General features: G+C 44.7%; 2 protein-coding genes across 3 annotated transcripts in view; one reads left to right on the forward strand and one right to left on the reverse strand.

Moving 5' to 3' along the window:
• The first annotated feature begins 155 nt into the window (after positions 1 to 155).
• RPLP1 (ribosomal protein, large, P1) lies at positions 156 to 2236 on the forward strand. Its single transcript, XM_010584203.1, has 4 exons — positions 156 to 424; positions 545 to 619; positions 1019 to 1136; positions 2116 to 2236. The coding sequence occupies exons 1-4, from the start codon at positions 353 to 355 to the stop codon at positions 2193 to 2195; spliced, it is 345 nt and encodes a 114-aa protein (XP_010582505.1). The 5' UTR covers positions 156 to 352; the 3' UTR covers positions 2196 to 2236.
• A 1377-nt stretch (positions 2237 to 3613) lies between these two features.
• The window catches only part of PTK2 (protein tyrosine kinase 2), a 132180-nt gene continuing 113767 nt past the window's right edge, over positions 3614 to 22026 (reverse strand). Inside the window, exons 25-31 of one of the 2 annotated variants that reach the window (XM_010584204.1) lie at positions 19726 to 19788; positions 11456 to 11495; positions 10595 to 10701; positions 7814 to 7822; positions 6387 to 6542; positions 5845 to 5925; positions 3614 to 4859 (exon numbers count right to left, since the gene is read on the reverse strand). In XM_010584204.1, the coding sequence (XP_010582506.1) occupies positions 4647 to 4859; positions 5845 to 5925; positions 6387 to 6542; positions 7814 to 7822; positions 10595 to 10701; positions 11456 to 11495; positions 19726 to 19788 (669 nt within the window). In that variant the 3' untranslated portion in view covers positions 3614 to 4646. The remainder of the gene's footprint in view (positions 4860 to 5844; positions 5926 to 6386; positions 6543 to 7813; positions 7823 to 10594; positions 10702 to 11455; positions 11496 to 19725; positions 19789 to 22026) is intronic. The other variant, XM_010584205.1, reaches the window with a different exon arrangement.

Raw genomic sequence — 22026 nt, forward strand, 5'->3', positions numbered from 1 at the left:
CCCCCGGCGGCCGTAGGAGGCCGCGCGGGCCGGGCCGTGGCTACTGTGGCGCTGCTACGCCCATCCGAGCCCCGCCGACGCTCCCGTCATCCCCCGGTACGCTGCCATTGGGCGGAGCGCTTCCCCGACGGCATTGGTCAGGGCTGCCCTGCCCGTCACGGGTTGGACAGCGGCGCTGACGACTCCGGTGCGTCGCGGTTCACGGGCCTGCCATTGGCTCGGGGCGCCATTATAAAGCTCCCTCGGAGCCACGCGCCCCTCTTCCTCCCTGGCGGCCCAAGGTGCTGTGTCCTTCAGCTGAAGCTAAGGCCGTCCCACCCCGGCGACTGGCACCGCGCCCCTTCCCCCCACCATGGCCTCCGTCTCCGAGCTCGCCTGCATCTACTCCGCCCTCATCCTGCACGACGACGAGGTCACCGTCACGGTGAGTGCGGGCCCCGGCCCCGCCGGCACAAGATGGCGGCGAGCCGCGGCATGGCCGGCGGCGGCGCGGGGCGGGAGGGAGCGGGGCCGGGCTGGCTGCTGAGCGCCGCTGTCGTTGCAGGAGGACAAGATCAACGCCCTCATCAAGGCCGCCGGAGTGAACGTGGAGCCGTTCTGGCCGGGTCTCTTCGCGAAGGTGGGCGAGAGGGGAGCGCCGGGCCGGGCTGGCGGCGGGCGGGCCGGGGGCTGGCCGGAGGGGGGGGTCCTTGGGGCATCGCGGGGGGAGTGAGGGGAGAAGGAGGGGGCGGCGGGAAGCGTCTGGGGCTGCCGGGGGCGGGTCACAGCCGAACGAGGGCTCCCTGGCGGTGCCGGCTTGGGCAGTAGATCCCTGCGCGTTTAGCTTTGAAACGCTATCCTTGGCGACTGCAAAAAGCACCGAGTTCCGCTGATGGCGTTGGTGGGAGCGAAGCAGGCTGGTGGCTTGTCATCATGCGGTTTCATCACTGCACTCATGGCATGACCTAGCAGGTGCGCAGGACTGAAGCAAAGCTGCCCCACGTGTTAACGAGACTTCACTGCTGCTTGTTCTCCCTAGGCTCTGGCTAATATCGACATCGGAAGCCTGATCTGTAATGTAGGAGCTGGTGGTGGTGGTGCTCCAGCTGCAGCTGCTCCTACTGGTGGTGCTGCGCCCGCGGGTGGTGCTGCCCCTGGTAAGTGGGCTTCTGTGTCTGACGTTGTCATCTTCAGCTGGAACAAATGCTTGGGTTAAAAAGCTACCTGTTGTCAGCTTGAGAGTCAGCTCGGCGCTTCCCCTTGCAATTCTAATGTGGTTTGTGCTTCGCAGTATATACGTGGCCAGCAGGAGCAGGGAGGTGATTGTGCCCCTGTGCTCGGCACTGGTGAGGCCGCACCTCGAATACTGTGTTCAGTTTTGGGCCCCTCACTACAAGACAGACATGGAGGTGCTGGAGCATGTCCAGAGAAGGGAAACCAAGTTGGTGAGGGGCCTGGAGCACAAGTGTTATGAGAAGGCTGAGGGAGCTGGGGCTGTTTAGTCTGGAGAAGAGGAGGCTGAGGGGAGACCTGATCGCTCTCTACAACTCTCTGAAGGGGGGTTGTAGTGAGGTGGGTGCTGGTCTCTTCTGTCAGGTGACTGGAGATAGGACGAGAGGAAATGGCCTCAAGCTGCGGCAGGGGAGATGTAGGTTAGATATTAGGAAAAATTTATTTACTGAGAGGGTTCTCACACATTGGAACAGGCTGCCTAGGGAAGTGGCTGAGTCACCATCCCTGGAGGTATTCAAAAAGCACGTAGATGGGGTACTCCGTAACATGGTTTAGTGGGCATGGTTGATGGTTGGACTCAATCTTGCAGGTCTTTTCCAACCTAAATGATTCTATGATTTTATGAATTAAGGCTGGTTCTGTATATCATCAGGATCTCCTCCTGATGGCTAAGGAGAGCACCTGCTTTGTAAATCGTTTTAGATTTGATCGAAATGAATTTTGAAGGCACAAAACCAGTTTCCTAGGAGTAGAAACACTAGTCTCCTTGGGTTGTTAGCTTAGCTTGTTAGGATTGCTCAGGTCTTGCTTCTTGATGTTAGTCATTGTATGTGAAGTCTTTTGTGATGTGACTCTCATGAGCTGATAAAATGGAAACATCCTGATTCCCTTCTCCTTTTCTAGCTGAGGAGAAGAAAGAAGAGGAAAAGAAAGAAGAGTCGGAGGAATCTGATGATGACATGGGCTTTGGTCTTTTTGACTAATTAGTTTTGTACCTGTCTGTAATAAAGAACATTTAATTGTACTCTTGTCTCTTACATGGATGCATGTGAAGGGGAGTGGGTGAAGGATGATCTGTAGGTACCAAAACTGCTGTCATCGCATGTTAATCTGTGGTTTTGCAGCCTTCCTTGTTGGTTCTTCATATTTAACATAGGCATAGTGCAGTGACAGTTACAGCTCTGAACTGCATTTATAGTGTATGGACAAAGGTGGAAATGTGATCCCGGTGAGCATGGGATGTGGTAATGGCTGGGCAGGTACAGCATGTGGTCGTGTTTGGCAAAAGTGCTACCACTTGCTTGGTGCTGCAGCCTCTTGGTGAAGCTGCAGTGTGTCTAGTTAATGCTCTGGCCACAGAGCAGCTTCCATCTCTGGCAGTTTCTAGTAATGGGTAATTTTACCAAGCCCAGGGGCAGCTCAGGGCTGTGGTACAGCAGGGATTATGTGCATTTCACAGTGGAGGACAGTTGTTGAGCAGAAGAGTGGGGAAAATGCTGCAACTCTCAGGTAAATGCCCTTGTTAGAGGCTAAAGCTAGGATACTATTTATTCATGAACAGCTGTAATGTAAAAGCAGATTGAGTCTTGCAGTGCTAGGCACCAAGACTAGGTTGTATAAGGTGTGTAATTTTTTTGCCTTTCCAGAAAAAAAGGAGCATTTCTGAAAACTGCTTTGAAGATTGTCTAACTTTGTCTATGAAAGGAGTAACTTAAAAGTATGTTATTTCTAAAATAACTTTTGAACAGGACTTTTCCAGAGCAACTGAACAAGGTAAGGGCTGTCCCTACAAATGTGTATTCTGAAGTATTAAATGAAAATAATGTGTTAGCAAAATGTTCCAAGTGTGTAAGAACAACTCCAAAGTTGTGTAGGAGGGTTGTCCCACATGTAGGCCAAAAATTGATGCACTCTGCACTGTCCCATCTTCCCACAAAACTGGAGCTCGTTTGTTTTTTGAAAGATGCAGGCACCCATGGAAGAACTTAGTCCACACAACCCCCTGCTGCTTGCAAACTCTCTACTGAACTTCCAAAATAGTTCCTGCAACCACTCAACTGCTACATGCCCCTCACCCCTTTTTAAAGAAACCTTCCCCTAGGAAAATTGGTTTTAAAAGTCTAAGGGAGTGTAAGGAGTGACACCAAGTAATTACAGGTCACTTACACAGATGGTAACACTGACTTGGTTCCCTGTACTCCACAGCTGGAGGACAAACTTTTCTGGAAGACTTTAAATCTTGGACTTCCTTCTTGGATGCTTAGTGTTGCTCCTTATGTCCCGCAAAAGTGAATTCTTAAAAGCTTGTGGATTGGGGTGGGGGAAAAATACCAAGCAGAGAAAGCTCACAGTGGTTTCATCTGCAGCACACACACACACACACAGAACAATATAGACAGAATTTCACTGGTAACACCTTTTTAATAGGTCAAAGTAACTGTACAGTTCATTATATTCTTCCTGAGAATAATTTATATCCCTCAACAGCAAAAAGGGAGTGTGGTTTTTATTTTAACAGAACAGATGGCATAACTGGAAAACCAAGGAAAATCTAATTACACTGCTCTACTGTAACTCCTCCCAGGCAAGATAGACAAAAGGATGGGTTAGTTAACTACAGTGGGTTTAAAATATTTAACATGGCTTTAATCTGTCTTTATAAATTATATAAAAATGGGGGACATGAATGGTTACAGAACTCCTCTAAATGCAGCTCTGAATTGCTCTGGTACAAAGCAGCATTTTTGCTTCCAAGGAAAACAACATTGCTACAAAAGAACTGGCACGTTATTCTGGTGAAAAAGACGAGAGTTTTCAGTTGTGTCCTACAGCTAGTTCCAAACAAATGCTTCACACATTCACATAAAAGTAAAAGGCAGGAAGATGAAGAGGGCTTTAGTTTGTCTTGAAATGACTGAAGTCTTGAAAATATAGCTTTTTATTCTTTCTCTGTAAATTGTGATTAGCATATTGCGACATAAGTGTTCTAATAAAAAAATTCCAGTCTGGATAGTTCATATACTGTGGGCAAGAATTCTCAGCCCTGAGGTTTCCCCGAATTCTTCACTTCACAATATCTTTCTCCGATCTGCTGCTCGAACAGTTTTGGCTCTGAGACCGTAACCCTGTGGCAGCTCTAGGGTAAGCGTGTCCCATGCGATGGTATAAAACTGAATTGCGCTCCATAGCTGTGATTTCCCAAGGACTTTTGTACAAACTTCATCTTGTGATAATGCCACTTTTTGAATCCCAGACCAGCTTGGCTTTATGATAAAAACTTTGTTAAACTTTTGTAATGAGAGAGAACCAACAGCGGTCAGTCAGGTCTGCTGAAGCAAGAGGTGCTGGAAAGCCAGGACTACACTGGGTTAATCCTCACTGCTGGTGGAAGGTGAAGTAACATCCTTTCGCAAGCAGAATTCTTCCCTCAGTACTTAGTGCGGTCTGGACTGACTGATCATTTTCAGTCTGGCTTGATCAATAACATCCAGCAAGTTTTTGGCATCCACAGCCAGAGCGTGAGCGGCTGTCAGCATTTGCTTTTTGTACTCCTGCTGCAGGCTGGTCATGACATACTGCTGTGCCAGTTTCATCTTGTTAATGAGCTCGGCCAAGTCCGAGTTCAGCAGCTTCTGTGCCATCTCAATCTGGAACGAGAAGATTCAGTCAACTGTGCAAGTTCTCAGAAGCACTGCACTCAAAGCAGTGGTACTACAGAGCAACAGCACTATCCACCCTCCCTCAGTAGCTCCTGCTTGAGATTTATGATGGAAGCTGGGGCCATTTCTGTGGGCACCACATGGAGCAGATGGAATTTTGGCACCTGCTGCTCTGCTGTGTGGAGATCAAGAGCAGCCTTGTCAGCTGCTGAGCCACCCACTGTTAAACAGCACCAAGACCCAAATTGCTAACAGTGGATTTTAACCCATGTCTTTCAGTTAACACCTTGCTACAGGTTTCCAGGTCCCTATTATCACCGCTCTTTTTATTACTGTTACTGAAGTAGCTTGAAAAAATAAAACAGGTCAAGAAGCCAGGTACAGGTTACTTAGCAGATGGCAATTAAAGAACCATTCTCTGGCGTTCTCATTATCACACTCATTCAAGGTTTTGGAGGAAAACTGTTTTACTCCTGACTCGTGAACTTCACTGAAAGACCTCCATCACTTCTCATCCAGAACTAGGTTACTACAGGGTATCTTCTCATCAAAACCTTCCAGCTCCACCAAGCTATGCTCAATTACCTGTTTAATGACTTTGTGTGCAAGCTGTAGTTTAATGAAGGATTACACTTGCACTAAGAATTAACTCCCAGGTGCATCAGAATACTGGTTTCATGTAAGCCCTGCTAACAGGTTTTACGTTGACTTCCTAGGGGTGCGTGTCGTATGCTCTTCAATTATATCCAGTTTGAGTGTCTTCACTGAAGTCAATACAAGCCTATGTCAATGCAGCAATTCTAGTAAAATTTATTTCATGTAGAATTATAACCCAAGAGTTCAGACTGCTTAGAGAACCAAAATGTACACATGTGCAAAGAAGAGAGAGCCCAAACACGTCCAGATAGCTGTTCTGGCTGAGGCTAACTTGAAACATAATGACTGAGCATCAGGTGAGTGGAGTGCTACGTACCTCTCTGTGGGTGCTTGCAGGAAGCACTGGGAGGGTCTCATCTACTGTTGCTAGTAAGGTTCTTAGCGCCAAACCAACCTCCTAAGAAAAAAAATTTAAGGAAATAAACTTTAAAAACTTGGAATGAATGGATGAGAGAATTGTAGGAGTGCAGGAAGCAACAGATACACTTAATTCCTCTGCTGGATAAGAAGGGAGTTAGAATATGGCTGAGAGACTTTTAAAGTCCCACCTGCAATTCTGTGTTTCACCACCAAAACAAGATACCACAGGGTTAATAAAGTTTTTCTTAAAAAATTGAAATGTCGAGAAGATGGTGCAGAACTCACTGCCCCTGGGTAAGCACAGGCAAGCTGGGGAATAAAAGCACTGTTGCCCACAATACTGTTAACAGTATCCAAAGCTCCAGCCCTCTGACAAGTTACCCGCCCCGCAATGGCAAAAAGCTTTCCTACTTCCAACTTTCCAGCAAGTTTCTCCTACGCCACTTGAAGATATTCAGGAGAGAAATAAAATACCAATTTTCGGTATTGCCTCCGTACCTTTACCATGGGTACATACTCCTCCGGCGGAGCTGGCTGTATTTTACTGGACATTTCTATGACCGCTTTCACCAGCCCAGTTACATTCTCGTAGACTTTGTCATTGGAGCGGTCCAGGTTGGCCGTAGGAGGAGGGCTGATTTCCTGTGGCTGAATCTGGAAGCAGAGAGGGGTTGTTTAACCTCCTGTCCCCAGTAGATGGGGCTCAGCAACTTCCCAACCTCTGCAGACCGCTGGGAAGGTCTCATATTCGCAACAGCCCCCCGCCCCGTCCCACTGGGTCCCCTGTCCTGGCTGAGCACGCTTACTCCTGGACCTGAAGGAAGTTTCCTTTAGTTCTTCTGACAACCTGATCTGTGAAATGACACTGGGCAATTTTTACCAGGATTTCCCTGTAGAGCTTCCAGTATATCTCCCACAACCGAGAAGAAAATAATTTGAGAAACGAGGAGTACAGAGTGCTTGATACATCTAAGTGGTTCACTATTGATGGACAAATTCTACTGCTAAGGCAACAGGTTATCAGATCCTTCATTCCAGAAAGTTGTTTTGTGCTCCAAAACAATGTCAGAGTACATAGTTAACATACTGATACAGTAAAGAGAGAATATTGCAATACATATTACTTTTTTTGTTAGTGAAAATTCACAGCAGATTAACAAAAATGGTGTCACCAGTACAGGTGGGAAACACCAAATGTTTTCATACAGTTTGTTTCCAATAAATCAGAAAAAAACCAATGGGTTAAAAATCCTGTAGTCCTTACTCATGCAAAACTTCCATCAAGTCAGTTATGTCTGGAGTTAAAACCAAGACAGACCGAAATAATCCTGGGTCAGAAGGGAAACAAACTTTGAAAATTTCCTATGTAAGGTCCTCAGTATCTCTGCTCCTGAACTGTAAAACTACAAGCATCCCAGTTCCCTGCAGCTCTTCACTGCTATGGGATGCCCAAGGAACACTCAGTAGGAGCAGAAGGTTAAAAAATTGCTTACTTCCTACTGGTCACACAGCAGCCATCCACCCTGCTGATCTGAGGTGGCTCACGGCATTTCAGCCCACCACACTGGGTTACTACTGGTTCTTACAACTGGTCCTAGCTACAGAGATGTTTCACCTGAGGTATCACCTGAGATACTACCCTGATGAAACCTTGTCTAAGGAAGGAGTGCAGGATTTAGTGCATGGTGATTCCATTTTGTTGCATTTCACTAAGTGGGTACTGACAACTATTACAGAGATTCATTCTAGCGTATTGATCAGAAAAAACCTTAGGAAAAAGAACATTGTAATTGCCTCAATCACCAGGGAAAGGCTGTGATTCTAATTGGTTTCAGCAATCGAGAAGTTAAACAGTCATCTGGCGAAGTCACATGCAAAGACATTTTGGAATAGGGCACGTACACACACGCTCACGCACTGCTTACCCTCCATGGCTATGGTTGAGCAGAATGTGGGGGAAGGTTAAAGAAATTTACCAAAAGAAGGGAAAAAAGAAAAACAATATTAATAAAACTCAGCAGGAAAAAAACCAAACCAAACCCAAAACATGTGTAGCAATAAGAGACCAGTTAAAAAGCCTGCAACAAAAATGCATCCTCAACAGTATCGGCGGCAGTCATTCATGTTAGCTCTTGGTCCGTTTGTTACGGAAGCACCGTGTGCTGACGACCTGCTGTGCACTCGCATAGGAAGTGGAAGTATTTGCCATGCACCCATGCTCACTTTTTACTAAACACATGGGGAAGAGATCATGCAAAGCTTAACAGGAGCAAGCCAGTCTGGCAAGCAGCAAAGTGGTGAATGGAGTACAGGGCCTCTGCAATGGTGGGAAACACCACGTCCTGTGCAACCCTGGTCCCTTTACACAAACAATCAATAGACTTAAGAAAATGTTGTATTCATCTTTCCGAAACTTTTTTTCTTTAGAAAAGTCATGATAGGAAATACATGGTCATCTAACTGTGCAGCTTCTGTTCGCGATGACTCGTCAGTCGTGGTGTTAAGAACTACCAAGAACCTGTTCTGCATGGATTATACCTAACCCATGTAACTCCCACAGCCAGGCCCTAACATTTCAAGAATATGGACATCTGCGTTTCTTAACACTCAATTTTCTGTTTGTTTATAACCAATATCAACACTACTGCTCTGCAGACTATGAAGTCAGGAGTTTCTTTGTGTGGACTGGCTGACTTTGCCTCAGCAAGTAACAGAAACCCATGTATTTCCTGGTGCATGCCCTAAAGGTTCCTGAGGGCAAGCAGTTCAAATCCTCTTCATTTGTATTCTGCCGAAAAGGGAGACTGAAATGGGTGTACAGAAAAGGGAGTCTGAAATGAACCCTAGAAGCATCTTCAGTTTAAGACTGCACACATTAACAAAGCTATTATGCTATCAAAAAATAATGGGCTGTTTTCTTTAAGGGGCATAAACCAATCCAATTTCAAGAGACTCTTGACAGAAAAAGCAAAATCAGCCCTTTTCTACTGAAGAAGCTATTTAGTACACAGATCTTGTTCACTTATTATTACTGATGACTTTGGCTGCTCAGGTTTGTTTGTTGTCAATAGGATGTATTTCAGAAAACATTTTTCATGTTCCAGTATCAGCACTTAGAAAGGAAATTTTAGAGAAGCCAAGTTTAGTAACACATCTGTTACTGCTTTTTGAAATCTTCTGAGGCTTGGCAGCTTGAAAAGCACTGGCATCAGTTTCTAATAAGTAATCCTACTCAAATTCGCCACTGCTGTCTATTTACGCTGATTCTTAAATATTCCAATAATCTCAGAACAAGACTGAGACAGGCAGGCAGCGGCTGAGATCGATTTGTGCTGAACATATTGCTTTGATGACAAGTTTTGAATTTCATGGTCAGATGAACTGGATTTTTTCTGTATTTTCTTAAACCACCTAAAATAAGCGTCACTTATCACAATAGCTGTGTCTACCACAACACGGATTCCTGTTCTTTACTACAGGCTTGGCAGGGCTTACATTAGCCAGAGGTTCTCCTTCCATAAGGAGCTGTACTATTAGCATTAGCTGTTGTATTACAGCAGGGATGGCCCTGGTGTATTTGCAGAAACCTGTGCTCTAATGCAGACCCCATCCTTCTCCTCTTGGGAAACAGCTGGAGCACAAACACATCACCTCCCTGGGTGCTACTGATGGCATCAACTGACAGAATGGGAGCAGCAGCAAGAGTGATCCTGCTTTAATGCTCTGGTCAGTAATACTGCCGTCAGACCAACTAGTCTTTGTGGAGGCGTATTGGTCTAGCTGCAAAGGTAGTGAAATAATAAAATGGTGGTGTGTATAATTCAGCTGCATTTCTGTTAAGAGTATTACTGAAAGAGAATTCCCAACCACTATTCTATCTAGCTGCTGGAAACCGCTAGCATCAGAAATAGCTCCGCTGGATCCCCTTGGGAGGCCCTGAGGTCACTCAGGTTTCTGCTTCCTGAAGATTAGAAAGGTAACAGAGTCCCAAAGGCAGGGAACAACAGCTAGAGGCATGATTTTAAAAGTGACTGACATACTAAAGAGGAGTTCCATTGGCACCAACTGCAGTAGGGGACAGGATGCTGTGTTTCACAGCACCCTGCAGCATCTCTCTGCTAGAAAACTGTAAAGTTTAGGTTTTGGCTTTATTGCGTATTTACTGGAGATGAAACAACACATTAGAAGGTGTCTCAGTCACAGGTCAGACAGCCCATTTCTCCTCTTCCCTTGTTCCCCAGAGCTAGCAGGGTTTTAGGAGCCTTGGTGCTGCAGCAAGAGCTTTTTGGAGCACCACAGTTCAGACATGTCTCGCTTCTTTGCGACTGAGTACAGAAGACTTTGGTACTACCTGAGTTAACTGGGAGCCCTGGGTGTGCTCCTTCCTGCTTAACAAAACTGCTGAGCAGGGGGGCTGACTTCATATGGAAGATCTCATATGCTCTTCAAACTAGAAATAAGCTCACCTGGGAAAGGTTCTACATGAGGACCATGCTGAATCACAGTAGTGGAGGATATGAGCCTACCAGCAAACTCCCCACTTCCCTGGAGAGCTGCCAGTGCATGTTTGCCCCATGACAACATTTACTTGGAAAGCAAAAGTGACTAAACTTCTCATGGTCTCTACTTCAGGAACAGCAAACTATCTGAGAGTGGTAATGTTTACTCTTCTGAAGTGTATTTCATGTGACACTGAAGCAACGTACCTTCACGCCTTCATTGTAGCTGTCCACAGGGCTGTTCAGGCTTGCAAGGCTGCCCAAATGGCTGGGGGCTCCAGGGCGGGGAGGTTTCTTTGGCGGAGCTGCGTGATCTGGTTAACAAAACAATTTGCATTTTAGAGGACCAACTTATCAGATGTACCTGCATAATTTTGGTCTGTCAACACTACAAAGGCTACACATGCTTTACTGTACTAGCAGAGGAGATGTACATCCTTATGTGTCTTATCAGTAAATCCATTGTTTGTAGCAGCTACACTTTAATCTCTATTTCTACTGAAGAAATGGAGACAGAAAAGGTTGTGGAATTCATCAAGTTCTCCTGCAATTATGAGAACATGGCTGTTTTAGTAAGATGCTTCGAAAATCACTTTGTGGGGCAACTGCTACTCATCTCAGTATACCTACCCCAGACCCGAGAGGTACTCACCCCCTCGTACCCCAGCTGAGTGCCACACATACTGCGTATGTCTGGGAAAATCAGACTTCTTCACGGCAGAAATCCTGGGTGTGATTCACTTTGAGATTGAGAAACCTAAATTTAGGTGTCTACTTTCGTTTTACATGTCTGAACTCCACACACATGGTGGAGTCCTACACAGTGACTCAGCTTCCTCTAGACACTTCCTGCCTGTTGATGAAACACTTTCTTGGCTTTGCTGACTACACCTATGGGGACTGCACAGGGAATTTAAACACGTAGTGCACTGAAACATCTATGTGTAGTTACATGGAATTGCATCCACCCCTTGTATGAAAATACTGGCATAAATCTTTATTCACTACTGCTGCCAGAAGACTTGTAATCAAGGATTCAAGATGACAATATATGAATTTACTGCTTACCTGGTTTACCCACAGGCTGATATATGTGCTGGTTACCAGCCTATAAAATAAAATAAACATTTAGACTATTATTACAGTGCTCACAAATTTCATCAGCACAATCCGAAACACTGAGAGTAGCCAGTTCTCAGCACATTTCCCAACAGTTAAAAATACAACCCTATTCACCGTCACTAGCTAAGCTCCTAACTACAGGTATATTATTTGTAGAATAAGAAAATAATTTTCATTTATTTTGTATTGCTCACAACAGCCCTGGCCTCTCCGTTACAGTTTATCCTTCATTATAAATCAAATGTGGTGGTATATTCACAATTATTTTTAGCCTGTATTCAGAGATCAAACTGTAGAAGTCATGGTGGTAAAGAAATGGCAGTGCAACAATTAGAAGACTAAAGTATTTCTGCACTGCTGAATGGTTTCCATAAAGTTAACAGATTTCTAAGCTGCTTTACTTTTTGCTTTTGTTGCAAAGCTCTTAGTCAAGGTCAATTTGCTTATTCATCTGGAAGTATTTAATAATAGATTGAAGTGACTTTCCTTGGTAATTATGGTTATACATCCTTCATGCCAGCCTCAGTCGCCAAGGTGAGCAGCTCCAGTGCCGGCATGATCGGCAGCAGAGTGCTCTACCGAGGTGCACAGAGGGGTTTCCTGAACCGGGGGAACCCCGAGGGAGCGGAGAGACCCGCCAGGAGCCCACAGCTTGTGTGACAGCGGCTGAGGAGACCTGGGCAGGGCCAGGAGCAACGGCGAGACATTTAAATGTGGTGCAACCGCCACTAGCCCTCGGTCACTGAGGCGAGCAGCTCTGGTGCCGGCACCATCCACACCTATAAAAGAAGCCCCAAGGGAGCGCCGCAACCGGGCTGGGCAAGCAGGGCATGGCGTGGCAGGGTGCCGTAACTCTGCCAGTTTGACCAGGGAGCAATGGTATCCACCCGGCAGAAGGCCATGGCCTCTCTAAACTCTGCACCCGCCTTGACTGACGCAGCTTCCCAGGCAGAGCTCCGGTGGAAGACGCCGCCATCCGGGTGTCCGTCTGCAGGCCGTGCCCTGCTCTTACACCAGTACAGGACGGCAGCAGTGAGCACACCTGCGGGAGGTGTGCCCGGGGAGAGGAACTCCTCCGCTGAGTGACAGAGCTCGGGGAGGGGGGCAGTAGGGTGAGGAGTGTCAGGGAGTCTGGGAGGGAGACAGACTACGGGAACTGCACCCTGCCTGCCCTGGGACAGACCTGTCGGGCGGACAGGACACAAGGTGTGGAGGACTCCCTGTCCTCTCCCCACCCGGCAGAAGGCGGTGACTGAAGGGATAGGGGGCAATGGCGACAAGCTCCTGCCTGGTGCAGCAGGTGCGTCTCCTCCATGACTCCCCCACCTTCCCAGGTGCCCTTGCACAATAGGTAGGAGGCTCTGCAAGTGGAACCAAACACTAATGAGGACGATGGTTCATCCAGGTTAGAGGTGTAACCAAGGTTAAGTCAGCCTACGCCCTGCGTCAAAACCACTTCCATGAAGAAAAAAAGACAGGTCGTTGTCATATGAGACTCTCTTCTGTGGGGAACAGAAGGCTCCAGATGCTGACTGGACCCACTTCTTACGGAAGGCTGCTGCTTCCCTGGGGCCTGGGTTAAAGATGTGGTGAGAAAACATCCTACCCTGGTACAGCCCTTGGATTATTATCCATTATTGCTTTTTCATGTAGGCAGTGATGAAGTTGCAATAAAAAGTCCAAGGGAAATCAAGAGAGTCTTCAGGGCCTTGGGATGACTGGTTAAGGGCTAGGAGCACAAGCAGTGTTCTCCTCTGTCCTTCCAGTTGCAGGCAATGATGATGGAAGAAACAAAAAGACTCAGCAGATCTATACCTGGCTCCATGACTGGTGTCACTAGAAGAATTTTGGTTTGTTGTTTTTTTTTTTTTATCATGGATTGGTCTACACAACACCAGGCCTGCTGGTGACAGATGGGGCACGCCTGTCTCCAAGGGGGAAAGGATCTTTGCACAGAAGTTAGCAGAGCTTATTGAAAGAGCTTTAAACTCGATCTGAAGGGGAAAGGGATAAAACCAGGCTCACTAGAGATAAGCCTGGGGGCGGCACGCCAATGTTTGAGGGATGGCGTGCTAGCGAGGTCCTTCAGTCTGCTCCACAATGTGCTGAGTACACTGGAGCACATTTGAAATGTCTTTATACTAATGCGCGCAGCATGAGGAATGAACAAGGAGCTAGAAGCTTTGGCCCAGTCCCAGAGCTGCAACATCACTGGCATAAGTGCAACCTGGTGGGATGAGTCCTGTGGCTGGTGTGCCATGATGGATGGTTATAGGCTCTTCAGGAGGGATAGGCAGGGCAGGCAAGGCCGGGGGCCAGATGCCGCTGTATGCAAGTGAGGGGCTGCATTGTATAGTGCTTACAGTTGGCGATGACAGGGTTGACAGCCTCTGGGTAAGGATGAAGGGGAAAGCAAATAAAGCAGATGTTGTTGTGGAAGTCTACTCAGGCAGGTGTGAGACCTCCCAGCCAGCCAGGACGATGACACCAATGAATTATTCTACAAGAGATATTTCTAGATCAGCTGCCCTTGTCCTTATGGGTGATTTTAACTTCCCAGACGTCAGCTGGGAATATCATACAGTGGACACAAAGAGGTCCATGAAATTTCTGCAGCACATTACTTCTTGGTGCAGGTACTAAGGGAGCCAACTAGGAAAGGTGCCCTCCTAGATTTGTTGTTTGTGAACAGAGAGGGACTCGTGGGTGAAATAGTGATTGGTGGCTGTCTTGGTCACAGTGACCACAAGTAGTTGAGTTTCAAGTCGTTGGAGATAGAAGCAAAACTTCAACCCTGGATATGGAGGGAGCAGACTTCGGGCTGCTGAAGAAGCCAGTTAGTAAGGTCCCCTGGGAATCTGCTTTTGAAGGTACTGGGGTCCATGAATGTTAGTCACTTTTTAAAAGCCATCTTTTAAGAGCACAGGAGCGGGCAATTCCAGTGTGTCAAAAGCCAAGCAAGCAGGGCAGAAGGCTGGCTTGGCTGAGCAGGGATCTTCTGCTAGAACTTACATGGAAAAGGAAAGCGTATGGATATTGGAAGCACAAACAGGCAACACAGGAGGACTACAGAGATGCTGTTTGCTACTGCAGGGAGAAAATTTGTGCAGCCAAAGCTTGATTAGAGCTCAAGCTGGCCAGCACTCTGAAGGAAAACAAAAAGGGCTTTTTTAAATACATTAACAGCAAAAGGAGAATCAGAGATAATACCGGTCTGTTGCTTGATGAGGTTGGTCACCTCAAAATAGGGACACAGACAAAGCGGAGATGTTTAATGCCTTCTTCACCTCTGTCTTCAACACTGATGATGGCCCTGGGACCCCCAGAGCCCTGTGTTGGAAGACCATGACTGGCGGGGGCGGGGGGGGATGATAAACTCCCAGCTGACTCTGAACTGTTCAAGACTTGCTGCTCCAGCTGGATGCACGTAAGTTTATGGGGCCCAATGGGATTCATCTCAGGGTACTGAAAGAGCTGGCTGATGTTACTGCAGGACCTCTCTCCATTATTTTTCAATGGTCTTGGGAGTCTGGAGAGGTGCCAGTGTACTGGAAGCTGGCAAATGTACCAATTTTCAAGAAGAATAAGACGACCCTGGTAATTACAGGCCTGTCAGTCTCACTTCACTGCCTGGTAAAACTATGGAAAAGGTTATTCTGGGAGTTATTGAAAAACACTTGAGAGACAATGCAGCCACTGGTCATAGCCAGCACACGTTCAAGAGGGGAGAGTCCTGCTTAACCAACTTAATTTCCTTTTATGACAAAGTCACCCATCTAGTTGACCAAGGGAAGCCAGTAGATGTGGTTGGTTTGGGGTTTTAGCAAAGCTTTTGATAGTGTCTCTCACAGTATCCTTCTGGACAAAATGTCCAGCACACAGACAAGTCCATAATTCATTGGGTGAGCAATTGGCCAATGGATCAGGCTCAAAGAGTTTTACTAAATGGGGTTACATCAGACTGGCAGCCAGCGACCCCGTAGGGATCCACAGGGCTCAATATTAGGGCCAGTGCTCTTTAATGTTTTTATAAATGATCCAGACACAGGAATCAAATGTACATTAAGTAAGTTTGCCAATGATCCTAAACTAGGAGGAGCTGTGGACTCCCTCAAGGGTAGAGAGGCCTTACAGAGAGATCTGGATGGACTAGGGAGCTGGGCAATCACCAACCGTATGAAATTTAACAAGAGCAAGTGCTGGATTCTCCACCTAGGACAGGGTAATCCTGCTTACACATACAAATGGAAGGACAAGAGGCTGGAGAGCAGCCCTGCAGAAAGAGATCTGAGGGTTTGGATTGATGGCAAGTTGAATCTGAGTCAACAGTGTGCCCTGGCAGCCAGAAGGGCCAGCTGTGTCCTGGGGTGCATCAAGCACAGCATAGCTAGCTGGACCAGGGAGGTGACTGTCCCACTCTACACGGCACTGGTGTGGCCCCACCTCCAGTACTGTGCGCAGTTCTGGGCGCCTCAATGTAAGAAGGACATCAGACAATTAGAGTGTGTCCAGAGGAGGGTGACCAAGAAGGTGAAAGGCCTCGAGGGCAAGACTTAGGAGGAGTGGCTGAGGTCACTGGGTTTGTTCAGCTTGGAGAAGGCGGAGGGGTGACCTCACTGCAGACTACGACTTCCTCAAGGGGAGCAGCGGAAGGGGACGTGCTGATCTCCTCTCTCTAGTGACCAACGATAAAACACGAGGAAATGGAATGAAGCTGCGTCAGGGGATGTTCAGATTGGAAATTAAGAAAAGTTCTTCACTGAGAGGGTGGTTGGTCACTGAACATGCTCCCCAGGAAGTGGTCACAGCACCGAGCCTGTCAGAGTTCAAGGAGCATCTGGATGATGCTCTTAGTCATATGGTTTAGTGTTAGGTAGTCCTGTGAGGAGCGTGGAATTGGACTCAATGATCTTATAGGTCCCTTCCAACTTGAGATATTCTATGATTCTATGGAAGATGAAAATCTGTTTGGTCACAACCAAATTAATACTTTACACAAAACTTGCAGTTGTCGTGTCATAAAAAACATTACAATCCCAACAGTGTCACATTTTATGCAAACGTATCTGTTCAAAGGAGTTTCCATTGCAAAGTAAAACACTGAAGGCAGTTAGAATTTAATAGGTCTAGTACTGAAACATCTCTAAGAGGCATTTATTTATAAAATAAAGACTATTTTCTATAAAGTCAGAATACTTCTTTGCATCAGACCTAAGGAGGCTGCTTTTTCAACACTCTAAAGATGACATTCAGACTGCTTAGGATTCACTTTTAATGCACGAAAACACAGTATTTGCTTCAATTCACCTTCAGCTCTGGATAATGTTATCATAACCACCACCTACGAATGTTAATTCATTTCATTTTAAGCAATTGTTTTTGAATGTCTTGCATTCTGCATTTTCAGAAACACACCCCGGTAACAGGGACAATAGCAGTACACTTACTATTCCTTAGCTTCTACCTCCACCGCCACCTCATTTCAGGGCTACATGACTGACGATACCAAGCATCTTGCCCAACAGCATGCAGAAAGTCTGCAGGAGATCCTTTGAGCTGAACTGAGAAGCTCATGCCTTGACAACTCACTCATTTTTCCATTAACAAACTGGAGGGATACTCACAATTGTAGTTCAACATTTATTCAAAGCTTCAGCCTAGCATTTTTAGAAATTCACGTTATGGTTTTAAAATGACAGGCAGACCTGGTAACGGCTGCTATGTCTAAGGTTGCCTAGCACTTCAGGCTTGCTTTCAGCTGCTCAAAACTTTGCCAAATTTTAACTGCATGAACTGAAAATTCCCACACTAACTCTCTACTTCAAGCTAATTTATATCCGTTTTCTATGGAAAACTGGCAAGAAGCATAACTTTCAGAAAGTAAGGTTGCATAAAAATGTATTGCATAGGGAGAAATCTGAAGTTCCTTTAAGTTTCGTAGATGATATTCTATCAACTTAATGCTTTAGAGCAGAAACGTGATGGCTAGGAATAAAGAAACACCCTGCCTACTCCAAGTCTGTAACTACAGACTTGAAAACAAATCTAATTTCACTTTCAGGAACCAGGAGAAGAAACCAAAGATCCAAAGTCCTGAAACTCTTCTGCTGTCACCATGAAACTCTGAAACATACTGACTGATCATCTCACACCACTGTGATACATCTGCCATCTATAGTTAGAAAAAACATCTGCTTTCTGCCAGCACCATCAGTCATGTCATTAACTTTGACTTGTGTTGTTGACCTAAATATTTCAAATCTGATAACCCTGGGGGAAAAGAAAAGGGGAAGAGAGGAAGGAGAGTAAAATTCCACTAAAACAATTCTTGCGTTTTTACTTCCTGAAAATTGCATTTTAAAAATGTACGTCAAAAGAATGTGCACAAAGTTATACAGCCACCTGCTCATCAGTTAGGAACTACTAAAATGTGTGTGGTAACTGTTTGTACCATCCTATTGAAGAACGGGATCATGTATTACTTCTCCTCCCTCCCAGCGTCCCCAAACAGTGCAGATGGTCAGAGCTGCTGTGCTTTCTGCTCTACAGCTTTCCAAGTGCCACAACACCTAATCAAATAAAAAGTCACTTTGTGGGGAAGACGTAAATGACTGCAGTGAACTGGATTCTGTCCTCACCACTGTCACAGAAATCTCTGTGTAATGCTGGGCAACTACTTAATCCTAGTTCTCCTAGAAATGACCACTGCCTATTTCTCATCCTCTCAACGAGAGATTGGTATTGACTCACAGAAGCATTAGACATTTCCCGCTGCAAATGAAGTCAGTCAGAGTTATGTTCTGAGTGTATTAAGAACTATAAAAATGCAAAATCAAATTCTGGAACTAGAAATGTAGTTATCACAAATTAGAGTCTCTTTTAAAACTCATTTTGTCAATGATCACTAAGTGTTTTCTTCACAGTCTTTCAAATGGGGTGTGAAATTGTACTACCTTGTCTAGGAAGACAGGACTTCCCCTACAAGCAGTTTGGGATCTGGGTGTTGTATTTTTTATTCTAACCCCAGGCAGTCATGCTGAAATCAAGCAGCAGTCAGAGAAACTAGCTGGCTGCAAGAAGCTGTACTTCAAACCCATTGCCACTGATAGCTACCTGAATCAAACCTCTGACATCACTTCAAAATCTCCTGGTTATCTCAACCCATCTTCATGAGTAGCACAAAACGCAGCAATACTTTACTTCTCTTATATAAAGATGCAACAATAGCGAAGACCTATCAATAACTAACAGTCGTCTTCAATTTCATGGAAAAAAATTTAGTGGCTTCCAGACAGGAATATCTCTAGAGACCATGCTGCGGTGTGTCATTCATACACTCATTCATGACTGTACTTTGGCTGCAAATGCAGGAAGAGTCCCTAAATTCTTAGGCAGTGAAGAAATACTGAAACCAAACTAGGTGTTTATAATCGCATCCCAGAAGAACTAGGAAAGTGAATTTAAAATATTAACTTTAAACACTTTAAAGGGGATCCCTGGGGACAAACAGCAGATGAAGCGTCAGGTTTCTATCATTAATAGTCCCTAGCCTAATGCTGCCCCCGCCTTCGGATCAGTATGATTCAGAGATTCTGACGGCAATTAAACAATTGGAGCAATGTTTTTAGTTAAATAGACAGGAGTTAAGCCAGTAAGAAAGAATACCACAGCTGCAGCTGTTGTCTGGCAATAAATGAATGGTTATGGGGTTTATTTTTTTTTTGTTTCATAGCGGATCATTTACCTCAATCAGATTTCTGGGTAATACAACAGTAACATTTACATTCCTTTTAAGAAAACCCTTCAGATATTTAAACAACTGCAAAAAGTTATTTTAATCCTGCTTCCTGTTGACCGAACTTTCAGAAAAGTATCCACATTCTTAAATAAAAGTCCCAATTATACAGCACATGAACATTTAAAAATTATTGCAACATATTTGTGTAAACTTTTTAGTATTTGTTTCAACAGCAGCTTCAAGGGGAAAAGAAAACCAACAAACTCCAAATCCCCCAAACTGCTGCATGAACAAGTTTGCCACGGCTGCTGTTCCCACAGAAGCTGAGCCTCTTGGAAAGTTGTAGAACCATGTAATAATAGTGGAAACATTTAGCAAAAACGTTAAATCCTCTACCATAATCAAGACAGTGAACAGCATGTTCTACCAGGAAACTGGAGAAAGAGTTGGGAGATGAAAAGATCCCACACATACTTACTGGGCCCTGGAGACCTCCATCCTCTCGGTCGATGCTGCTTCTGGAAAGCCGCACATCGGGTTTCTGAAACAAAAGTTAGAAATTTCATCCTGTACTCTGCTTACCGATTCACACGACCTAGGCTTAAAATCATTTTAAAGACAGGAAAATACTGTTAAAAATTTACACTGACAAATACAGATGTCATTTCATTCCAGTCTATACACCCCCACTGCTGCAACTACGCGCTTCTGCAACTGCAGCTACTGAAACTCCTGGCAGCCTTCTCGACTGCTTCTTAACCACCCATTCTCAGCGCATGTGTAAAAATGCTTGTTATAAATATTGATAGTACCATTTCCCTAACACAACATTGGAAAACCTGCATTTTAATTTTCTCAAAGGCAGAAAAAATTTGGGTTTTTTTTTAAAAATTGTTTGCTTCCCAACAGCAAAATTTCAACCACGGGATGAGAAACGCTGCACATTAATTCCCACTTCCTGCCTGAGGACAGCTTATATGTACTTGGCTCCCTCGCCAAGCCTGCAAATGGGGCCAATTACTGGAGCTCTTTAAACACTGCGTTTGGATACAGAAAGCTAATAAAGACATCCAGATGCACTATTCTCCTGATACAAGCAACAAACAAATTTCTATTTTATATGTTTTAAGTGAGATACAGGAACCCGGCACTCAGTTGTTTTAAAAAGTAAAAATAAGACCACACCCATTATTTTCACATAGCAACCGGTCATTTTTCTCATCTCCCCAGTAAATCCAGGTATGTTGTATTTGTTCTTCGAGGACAACATTATTACTTGGAAAGACAAAGGAAGAGTGGATGTGAAACAAAGGTTAACACTGATCTGAAAAAACAGGTTCAGCAAAAAGAGTGCTTTTCTAGTGCACCAATTCCAGTACATAAAAACAAAGAGGATTTCTCTGACTCTTAATTCACTCTCCTAGAAGACTGCATGAGGAGTTAATGAAAATGGATAAAACGCATATCTACATCAGTGTAAATACAACTTCCTTTTCATATCTGTATGTATATATACATAAAATGGACACATGCAGCATGAGAACGAACATTTTTTATTTAGAGAAATGTAGGCATGTGAATACTGACTGTAACTAAACTGACCCCATGTTTTTTCAGAGTCAGTTTTGGGGGGCAAATATACCTGTTTCTTGTTTAAAGCTACTCCAAATACCTTTCCTTCTTCTTCTAAAAGCACTGAAGAATAATTCCAACTCACATATCCTGTTAAACGACCCTAAAAAGCCAGCAGGGCAGACGGAACTTGCAAAGATACACTGATACTGATCTTCTATCATTAAAAATACTCCAGTTGTGCTGGTAGTCTGTCAGAAGGGCTTATACTTTGGATTTTCATTCAGTCTGCCGCAGACTGAGTGAGGCACAGCCAGAGACAGTTACTGCCTGAAAGAACTTGCAGATTAAAAATACACAAATCATACTAGACAGGGAAATATTTAACCCCATCGTAAGCATGAAGAACTGAAGCAGACACAAGCAAGCAATTTTGCAATGTTTCTCCAAGAATTTGTGACAAATTTTATGATGAAACCTACCATTGACGAATCTCCAGTTTACTTCCTTTAATATGATGAAGGAATTTTTTCTGATTAAAGTCTCATTAGATACGGGTATGTTAGATACTTCATTAGAACTAAAGTAAGTCATTATTCTCATTATATTTTTAAGCTAAAGCAAATAGCTATCCTTGTTTATCTAAGCATATGACTAACTACATTTCTATTACACTAATGTTCACACTTTGCCTTCATTTCATGTTTGTTTCTAGCCAGGGAAGTACCCAAAGACTTTGGAAATAGTCAGACTATTTTATCACACGGGTCTTTAATGCTCTTTGCACTTTTAACAACTTATTACTCCAGAAAGGCACCCTAAATTAGATTCCAAAAATAAAGAAATATTGAGCATTTTAAAGGATTCAGAAGCACAAAAATACACACTAGTCCAATAACAGATTTTTTTCTAGTATTACAAGAAAAAAGTTAAATTAACAGACATAATATCCATCTCCTCCCCTCCTTGTCTTGCTAACAAGGTCCTCCCTTTCAGCATCTAAACTCTCTAAATGCCCAGTTCTACAACCTCTCATCACAGCAACAATTCAATTACCCATGCCACCACCAGCAGCAAATGTGCACCATACGAGTGGACTTCAGGACATCACGTACATGAACAGTATACAACGACCTAGCTACAGTCTAAGAATCGTTTCACAGAAAGGTTGTAAATACACATAAAATATTACTAAAATGCACATTAT

Source organism: Haliaeetus leucocephalus, unplaced genomic scaffold, assembly GCF_000737465.1.
Source record: "Haliaeetus leucocephalus isolate CR32 unplaced genomic scaffold, Haliaeetus_leucocephalus-4.0 Scaffold953, whole genome shotgun sequence".
NCBI lineage: Eukaryota > Metazoa > Chordata > Aves > Accipitriformes > Accipitridae > Haliaeetus > Haliaeetus leucocephalus.